The sequence below is a fragment of the Dipteris shenzhenensis genome, chromosome 20 (genome assembly GCF_047967505.1).
Source record: "Dipteris shenzhenensis isolate YYH24624 ecotype China chromosome 20, Dip_SZ_1.0, whole genome shotgun sequence".
Classification (NCBI taxonomy): domain Eukaryota; kingdom Viridiplantae; phylum Streptophyta; class Polypodiopsida; order Gleicheniales; family Dipteridaceae; genus Dipteris; species Dipteris shenzhenensis.
Window position 1 is genome coordinate 31,573,599 of NC_141615.1, and position 8,661 is coordinate 31,582,259.

Here is an 8,661-nt window from a genome sequence, read left to right on the forward strand (position 1 = left end):
CTCTCACGGAGTCTCACCGTCTGGATCTTATCCTCTTTCCTGCCCTCAGGATCTCCTCTGAAGAGATCAGATTTCTGCAAAACCAGTTCCAGGCCCTGTTTTCGATGCCCCATTGCCACTCTGGCTTCTGTACGCAATAATTGTACTAGCGGCAAATACAAGTTGCGAGGTTGATACGTCGCCGTGCCCAAAAGCATGCGATGATGAGGTGACGAGCGTGGGCAGTGAGCTACTTGTTGACGACAGGCAGGTGCTGCTCAGTGCTGTCTACAGGCCGTCGGCGTCGGCTTTGGTCGCGGACTCGTCAGAAGTATCGCATTTGCTGGTAGGGGCGGAGCCATAAATGTAGCTGGACCGAAGCCCCATCTGTGGGAAATTCTTCTGTAGGATAAGGCGATGAGCTGGTCACGTGGAGGCACATTTAGCACGGGAAGGCGAGAGGGCGAAGGGGAGAACGAGGTAGCTAGCTGGCGTTGCTCTACGGCAGCAGGGCATGGAGCACGAGCAGCAGCACGGAGCTGCTGCCTGCCCTCCAGTACCTAGCGCGAGGAACAGCGAGTGCGAGACAGAGAGGGTGGGGATTGAGTTGCTGGCTGGGATGAATGATACAAAGGCTACAGCGAGGGAGGGTCGCGCAGCGAGCTTCGCGGGGTAGCTTCCTTCGCAGTGCGCGGGGGATTGATGAATTCTTGGTTGGAAGGGATGAAGCTAGACGCCATAGCCGAGGGAGCTCGAAGGTAATTCTCAGAGGTGAGCATGAGCGTGTCTATCTGTGTAATGCATCTCAACCGAAGACATTTTTTGTGATTCGAGTGAGGTTCTGTAAAACAAGCTGATCTTCGCCGCTGCCAGAAGTTGAATTCCCAATCGAGGAGTACGAATTGGCTTTTGCTCAATCTCTAATTCTGAAGCTAGCTTTGAATCTAGAGAGGAGGATATCGAGACGGTGCGGGAAAATGATAGCCTTTTGCTGAATCTTCACAGTTGTGAAGTGAGGGGATTGGGGATGCTGATGAGATAGTGCTACAATCTCTGCAAAATGTTCGCGGCGTGCCACAAGCTCAGCGGCGAGAATCGAGCATAAGAGATGGAGATGGGTTTGATAGCGAGACAGAATCTTCACCGACTGCAGGAGGCGAAGGTGAAAAGGGTGAAGGGAAGAGGAGGGAGATGCCGATGCGTGGACGGAGATGCCGAAGCGTGGTGGATAAGAGCTAGTGCTACAATCTCGGCAAAAAACGTTCGGGCGAGAAGCGAGGAGAGATGGAGAGCGAGCTGAGGATGGTGACGGACGGGAGAAGCGGAAGGGCGAAGAGAAGGTGAGGACGGGGGGCTTGGATGTGGAATAATGGAGGAGGAGGATGGGCAGGGGAGCGATGGTGGCTATGGAGGAGGGGGGGAAGGAGGTACAATGGTGAGATGAAGCTGAAATGGTGATGGTGGTGGTGTGGAGAGCTAAGGCGATGGAGGAGGGGAAGCTCGGGCGAGCTATGGCGATGGAGGAGGGGAAGCTCGGGCGAGCTGTGGCGATGGAGGAGGGGAAGCTGCGAAGGTGAAGGAAAAGCTCCGGCGAGCTGTGGCTATGGAGGAGGGGAAGCTCCGAAGGTGAGAAGCTCCGGCGAGTTCTGGCTATGGAGGCACGACCTACGGCAGCTCCGCGATGGTCTCGGATTCCGTTCGACATTCTGGCAGAATCAGAGAAACGGCAACGTCTGGCAAAATTTCCGTCGTCGTCATCTGCACCAGCAAAAGCAACAGTTCGAATCTCGGATTTGCCGGAACCGATTCTGGCGATAATCTTCAGTCACGTTTCCGACACGCGCTCACGAAATGCGATGGCCTTGACATCGACGGAATGGTACAATTTGGAGAGAGCCACGAGAAGCCATCTGTGTGTAAGAGGAAATGTAGCCGATCTGTTCCTAATTCCTCAATCGTTTAAATCCGTCCAAAGCTTGGATCTGTCGAAATGCTCACCTTCCGGCACTTCTATCTTCCGATCAATCCCTCATCGTTCCCTTCTCGTCGGTCATCTCCTTCATCAAGCTTTCCCTCGCGTCTCCCATCTCTCCATCTACATTCGTGATTCCCTTGATATCGACATGCTCTCTCGCTCTTGGCCTCGCTTGCTCTCCCTTAAACTCGTCCGCTTCCACCCTCGCCCTTCCCTCCCCCCCCATTCCTCTCCCTTCGGCATGGAATTTCGCTCCCTCATGCTCTCCTGCTCCTCCCTCTCCCACCTTGACCTCTCCCAATTCTACTGCTGGCCCGAAGACATCCCCTCCGCCCTCCAGATCCACCCCTCCTTCTCCCTCAACCTTCGTAGCCTTAACCTCCTCAAAGCCTCCCTCATGGAGGGCTTCAAGGCCTCCGAATTGGCGGCCGTTGCCTCCGCTTGCTCCCACTTGGAGGACCTGCGCATCGCCCTGGTTTTTGACCCTCGTTTCCTGGATTTTGTCGGGGATGATGCTCTCTTGCAGCTCGCTACCTGCTGTAAGAAGCTGCGCGTTCTGCATCTGATGGATGGCTTTGCATTCACTGATGCTCGAATCCGAGGCGATCCAAACGATGGCTTTGCCTCCCAGGATGCTCAAATCAGCATGAAGGGCCTGTCCAGTGTCTTTGAAGCCCTTCCTCTACTCGAGGATCTTGCTTTTGTGCTCTCTCAGAACGTGAGAGATGCTGTACCAGCTTTAGAAACGCTTGCTTCTTGCTGCAAAAGGTTGAGATCACTCCGACTTGGGCACTTTCATGGAGTGTGCAAAGGCCCCCAGCCTGATGGACTTGCATTGTGTTTGGGCCTCGAGGACTTGGTGATAAAGAACAGTGCCGATTTGGATGACATCGGTATGATTGCAATAGCAACTGGATGTACCAAGCTAGGTAAGTTTGGCCTGCAATCTTGCAAAGGAGTCTCAAAAGTTGGGCTGCGAAATCTCACAAGACTACTCAGTCAAACTCTTGTGGATGTGGAGGTTTTTTGTTCCTTGCTGATGAATGCAGTTGATACACTCTGGGCATTGCAGCCTATTCAGGCTACCATCCAACGCTTACACCTGGATTGCATTTGGGACACCGATCTTGTAGCAAGTGAATCAGAACAACTCCACAAGCCCCACGGAATAGCTGCTCCGAATGTTCTAGAGTTCAACCTGCTGAGGAAGGAAAATGAAGGGTTTATAATGCCAAATGCCCCTTATGGAACGGTTAAAGATGGAGACACTGGAAGGGGTAGGATGGGTGATAGCTTGGATCTCAATGTCTCTGTTCTTGGTACAGAAGGTGAACATGTGGATTCAAAGACTGCGCTGCCGATGAGAAAGCTGAAGGATGGTTCATGTGGTGGATGGCTTACATTGAGCAGCTCTGCTGGAAGCAGTTCAGAAGAGGTGGGGCTGAATGTTGGAACTGACCAAGATAATCTCATGAAACAGGGGTGTAGTAGTGTTTCAGTGGGTTTGGAGCTGATAACTGGGGGAGCTTCTCAAGCTGACCCAGATAACTTGTGGCCAATGGAATGTGCTAGAAATGAGACCCTGTTCTCTACACAGGGATGCTTAAAGTCAGATACTTCCAAAAGTGATAACAGGGGAAATGGGAATCTCAAAAATCTGGAGCAAGAGAGTGTGATGTCCATTACAGACTGCGTGACTGTGGACACTACACTTGAACCATTCACTTCTCGACCTGAAAGTTTCAATACATTGGAAGAATCAGTGTTGCCTGAATTCTCTCTTTCTTTCCGTGAGCAAGTTTGGAGCAAGTTGAAGTCTCTCTCCTTGTGGATCCCTCTAGGCGAGTTAGTGTCTCCATTACCGCTTATGGGTCTAAAGTTCTGCCCATCTCTACAAGAGATCAGATTAAAAGTGGAGGGAGATTCCAGGTTTTGGCCGAAGCCTAAAGCACGTAGTTTGGGCCTTGCCACTTTTGTTGATTACCCTGCATTGTCTAAGCTTGTATTGGATTGCAGTGACATACTAGGATATGCTCTTAGTGCTCCTCTGGGCCATATGGAACTGAGTTCATGGGAGAGATGGTATCTGCAAGGGATTCAGACACTGAGGCTTTGGGAGCTTGATTATTGGCCTCCCCAAGACCCAGATGCTAATAGGAGGGGACTTTCTTTGCCTGCTGTTGGCCTGATATCCCAGTGTCAGTCGTTGAGGAAGCTTGTGGTTCATGGAAGCATAAATGAGCACTTACTGAAGATGTTTCTGAACATTCCAAACTTGAGAGATGTGCAGCTGCAGATAGACTATTACCCTGCCCCGGAGGTTGAACTAAACACAGAAATGCGGACAGATGCTTGCAAAAGGTTCGAAGCAGCTCTTACTGAGCGGGGCTTTCCAGAATGACAGGCTGTTCAAGTATATTGAGGCAAGGCTACCCAATGCCTGTGGTGGATCATTGTGGTCATCATCCCTATCTGGGAGACCTGATGAAAGCCATTTTTTTCCTGGAAAAACAATCACAGGGAATAGCTGTGATTGGTTCCAGTTGGTGCTGAATTTTTTTTAAAGCTTCTGCTGACTCTGGATCTGTAAAATTGCAAGCCAAACGTCAAGTGTATGAGCTGAGTAAGTATACACAGCAATGGGTGAAGTTTGAAGCACTCGCACTTTTTATTTTGTTTTTGGTGTGAGGATTGATAAAATTGTTTCAAATGGGGTTATCTTGTTGCACGTCCCCTTGAGTCTTTGGTGCTATACCTGGGACGTGAATCAAATCTTAGTCTATGTTTCTAATGATTTCAGGAGGCTTTTTAAAGAGCCAAGCAGAGTTTATTCCAGTTTGTCTGCCCTCCATCAATCCCTTTTCCAGTAAGAATTTTAGGTGGTCTATACTTTTAGGGGAAATAAATGTTGTTCTGACATGCCTACTGCTATATGCTTGTAAATTAAGGGTTCTAATTTTCGCCGCTTTTTTCAGTTAGCTTGGTGTGCTGAGGAGATGAGTAATGTTTTTCATTGGTCTTGTCAAGGTAATATAGAAAATCTTTCTTTGGACTGTCGTGAGCGCCTGGATTTTGCACTAGTCACATGAGCTCCATTATTTGTGGATAATCTCGCTAGCCAGGATTGATGAAGAACATACATGAGTAACACATTACACCATTACTACCAGTCCATAAGAGAACCAAATCAAGGCATTCATGCTTGTAGGCTACACAGACGTGCTGTTTTTTGCTGGACAAAAACTGTGCAGTGTGACTTGTCAATTGACTAATATTGCCTGATGTCACCTAAGGAATGGGGTTTTATTTGCACTGGATTCTGGGTATTTGTTGTTTGACCATGTCTTCTGGGTTATGTGGGTTAGGGTTTGTTTACTTAATGCATTTGTTTAATGCTGAGCATTTGAGACACTGGTTAGTTTCTTGGCTAAAGTCAATGCATTATCCAATTTTTACCGCTAAGAAGTGCATTGAGTGAAGATGGACCTTATATACATATAAGTTAGCCCAAGTGACAAGCTCTGCTTTAGATCCAACAAATGCAAAATGATTTCAGGCTTTTGTTGCTGCACAAGATATGAACCTCCTTTGGAACAGCTGATCCAGGGCAGGAAAATGGTGGGAGATGGTCAAATTTATGCATCTGGTCTTTTTAAATTGGAGAGCTTTCTAATGTCAAAACAACATAGTGTTGCTTCTCTTACTCGATTTTGTGGACATGTTGGATTTCTTTGTTGACTTTCCTGTAGTCTGGATGTTATGAATACCGGTGGTCAGGCTATTTCTAAATCTCCTCTTTCGGTGTGTTCTCTTTATATATTTCCTTCTTAGTAATTCCCCTTTCCTTTCTGTCACTTTATATATTACTTAGTAATTCCTAACATTTAAGATGTACATATTCTGGCTTTTGTTGTCAATTTAAAACATTGTGAATGCATACATGAGCTATTTTTGTCATAGTTGTACAAGTGCACGCGGTTTTCTGCCTAGATTCTTTGGTTATATGGTCTTATTATCTGAGTATCAGAACTGCTATGCAAACATGTGAATACATACAGAGATTCATAACATAGGGTCTTTGTTGAGGGATTCAACCTCATACCTGCTAACTTGACATCTACAGCTTCGCATAGAGTATAATTAGTCATGATTCATTCTGTTTTGGTACTATTGGCTGTATATGAACCCATGATTCCATTTAGGGGCTTTTTTCATTGGAGGTTCACGATGACATACAGAGATTCATAACATAGGGTCTTTGTTGAGGGATTCAACCTCATACCTGCTAACTTGATCTACAGCTTCGCATAGAGTATAATTAGTCATGATTCATTCTGTTTTGGTACTATTGGCTGTATATAAACCCATGATTCCATTTAGGGGCTTTTTTCATTGGAGGTTCACGATGACATATGGCCTTGCCATATGTTGTGAATGCAAGACTAGGTCCAGGAGGAAGAGGCATTATGGGAGGCGTTGTGCATGTACATGGCCAATTCAATGCACAGGAACAGGAAGTCATGAATTGAAAAGTACCTAGTATGCGAGGGCTGTGCTATGAAGAGAACGTGAAGCTCTGATATTGTGCGTTGTTGAATCCATGGCTTCAAATAAATTGAAATTTTTATCATAATTGATTCAAGAGCAAATAATATAATATGAAGCTTGGTAGATGCTGCCATAAACATCACCATAGTTACCATCGGTGGTAAGCTGTAATTGCTAGAGAATCCTCCTATCACGTCCATCTCTCCTCTTAATTAGATCCTACCGGTTATCTTGTATCACACTTGAATTCCAAGTATCTCCATTCAAAGTACATGTATTTTATCCATCTCCTCCACTATATTCAAGCTATGTGGAGAAATGGAACATGATCCAAAAACAATTTGATACTATCCAAGAAGCATGTTTAATTTCATCAAAGCAAGTTTGATTTCATACTATCGATGAAGCATGCATAATTTCATCAAAGTATTACACGAGATATATAGTCTCTATGCCCCTATGCAGAGTTCTAAGGGGCCTATTATTCCATCTCAATTTGAAACATTGTAAAAATTCCATAATCTTACCTCGGGTCCCCATGGTGTCGGTATCCCCAAGAATCCAAGGCTCCTCTGAGTATATCAAGACCTCATATCATGGGATATAAGGGAGACAAAGCTAATCCCTTTTATAATTTTCAAAAACAGTAAACCCAAAGAATGCAAGGGTCCCCAAGGGGATGCGTGTTTGTGTGTTTCCCACCAACCGCATTCTCGGCTTGGAGGGAGTTGCAAACAAATATATGGTGCGCTCCTAGGAATCCAAGCTGAGGAACATAATAGCCTCAATATTTGAAGAAGACTTCATTGGCTTCCCAAGAAGGTTGGTAGAAACAGAAATATTTCTTCGGTGACTTCCATCGAATTTTATTTATTGGTGAAACTTGCATCTTAAAAAGAAGTTTTGAGATGGGAAACATACACATCTTTTCAAATGAGCCCTATGCAGCATACTGAAGAGGATGCAGAGTTCTTTTAATAAGCCTTCTCCTTTATTGCTAGCCTTTGTCACGGCTGAGTTTGCCCCCCGCACCAATGTCTCCCCCCCCACTCATCGCAACTTGTCCCTCAACAATCTCTCAAGCCCCATCCCTCCCTAGTTGGGGCTCTTCCTCTTACTCCATCTCTCCCCTTGCACCAATGTCTCCCTCCCCACTCGTCTCTCAACAATCTCTCAAACCCCATCCCTACCTAGTTGGGGCTCTTCCCTACTGTTGCTTGCCTTGAGCTTCGCACCTCCATGGCACAATTCCTCCTCATCTCACCCGCTGCTGGTTGGATTTAAGCTCTAACAATTTAGCTCTATGCTGGTTGGATTTAAGCTCTAACAATTTGTTCAACATCATTCTCCTATCTCTTTGATTGCTTTCCAATCTCAGTTGCCTCTTAGATTTGAGCTATTGCGACCTCTTCGGCACCATCCCCCCTCTCTCAAATCACTTTCCAATCATAGTATCCTCTATCTGAGTTCCAACATGCTTTTGGGAACCATCCCTGTAGAGCTTAGCCAATTGGTGCAGCTCATAAAACGCAGTCAACTTCGTACAAGTGGTTGTGTTGTATGCATGTATTTGTACATGCATGTGTATCTTTGTGTGTTTGGTCACACATAAAAAACTACATTCACGCACTCACATTGTGTAGAGAATCAATATACCTGTGCATATGTGTAGACACATCCTCCCATGTGTGTGCACATGTAGGCGCACACAGATACACATGATCATCTGCACTTACACGTGTATACACACACTTGTGCATGTATGTGCAACTTTATGTGAATGTGGTGTTAGTATATGCATGTGTGTCTATCTGTGTGTACATGTGTCTACGTATATGTAGTGTGGTGACTTGTGGCAAAGACACTCTGGAAAAGGGGGACGAAACGTGATAAGAGTTATCTGAGTTTTCATCCCCTTTCCTTATGTCAATGTTCTTAGCATGATGCATTGGAGAGCTTTCAGAAAGATTGGGTTACATGACAACAATCTTTTGTTCACATGGACAGATGTGTCACGGGCACTTTGACACTACACTTCATAGTCTACAACCCAAGAAATCTATTGAATGTTGAATCTTTGTTCTCTCCTATGAAAATTAAGGCAAGTGATCCCCCACCGACTTATGCATGATTGGTGGGTAATCTCCCAACATGATAGG

General features: G+C 46.0%; 1 protein-coding gene across 2 annotated transcripts; it reads left to right on the forward strand.

The window, feature by feature from the left end:
- The first annotated feature begins 1,401 nt into the window (after positions 1 to 1,401).
- On the forward strand, positions 1,402 to 5,779 carry MAX2 (RNI-like superfamily protein). Of its 2 annotated transcripts, XM_087392104.1 has the most exons (4): positions 1,402 to 4,577; positions 4,755 to 4,820; positions 4,930 to 4,981; positions 5,511 to 5,777. In XM_087392104.1, exon 1 carries the CDS (start codon positions 1,632 to 1,634, stop codon positions 4,353 to 4,355), a length of 2,724 nt encoding a protein of 907 aa, XP_087248230.1. In that variant the 5' UTR covers positions 1,402 to 1,631; the 3' UTR covers positions 4,356 to 4,577; positions 4,755 to 4,820; positions 4,930 to 4,981; positions 5,511 to 5,777. The 2 variants fall into 2 exon arrangements, with proteins under 2 accessions (XP_087248230.1, XP_087248229.1); XM_087392103.1 differs by having other exon boundaries at positions 1,402 to 4,820; positions 5,511 to 5,779.
- Positions 5,780 to 8,661: the final 2,882 nt, after the last annotated feature.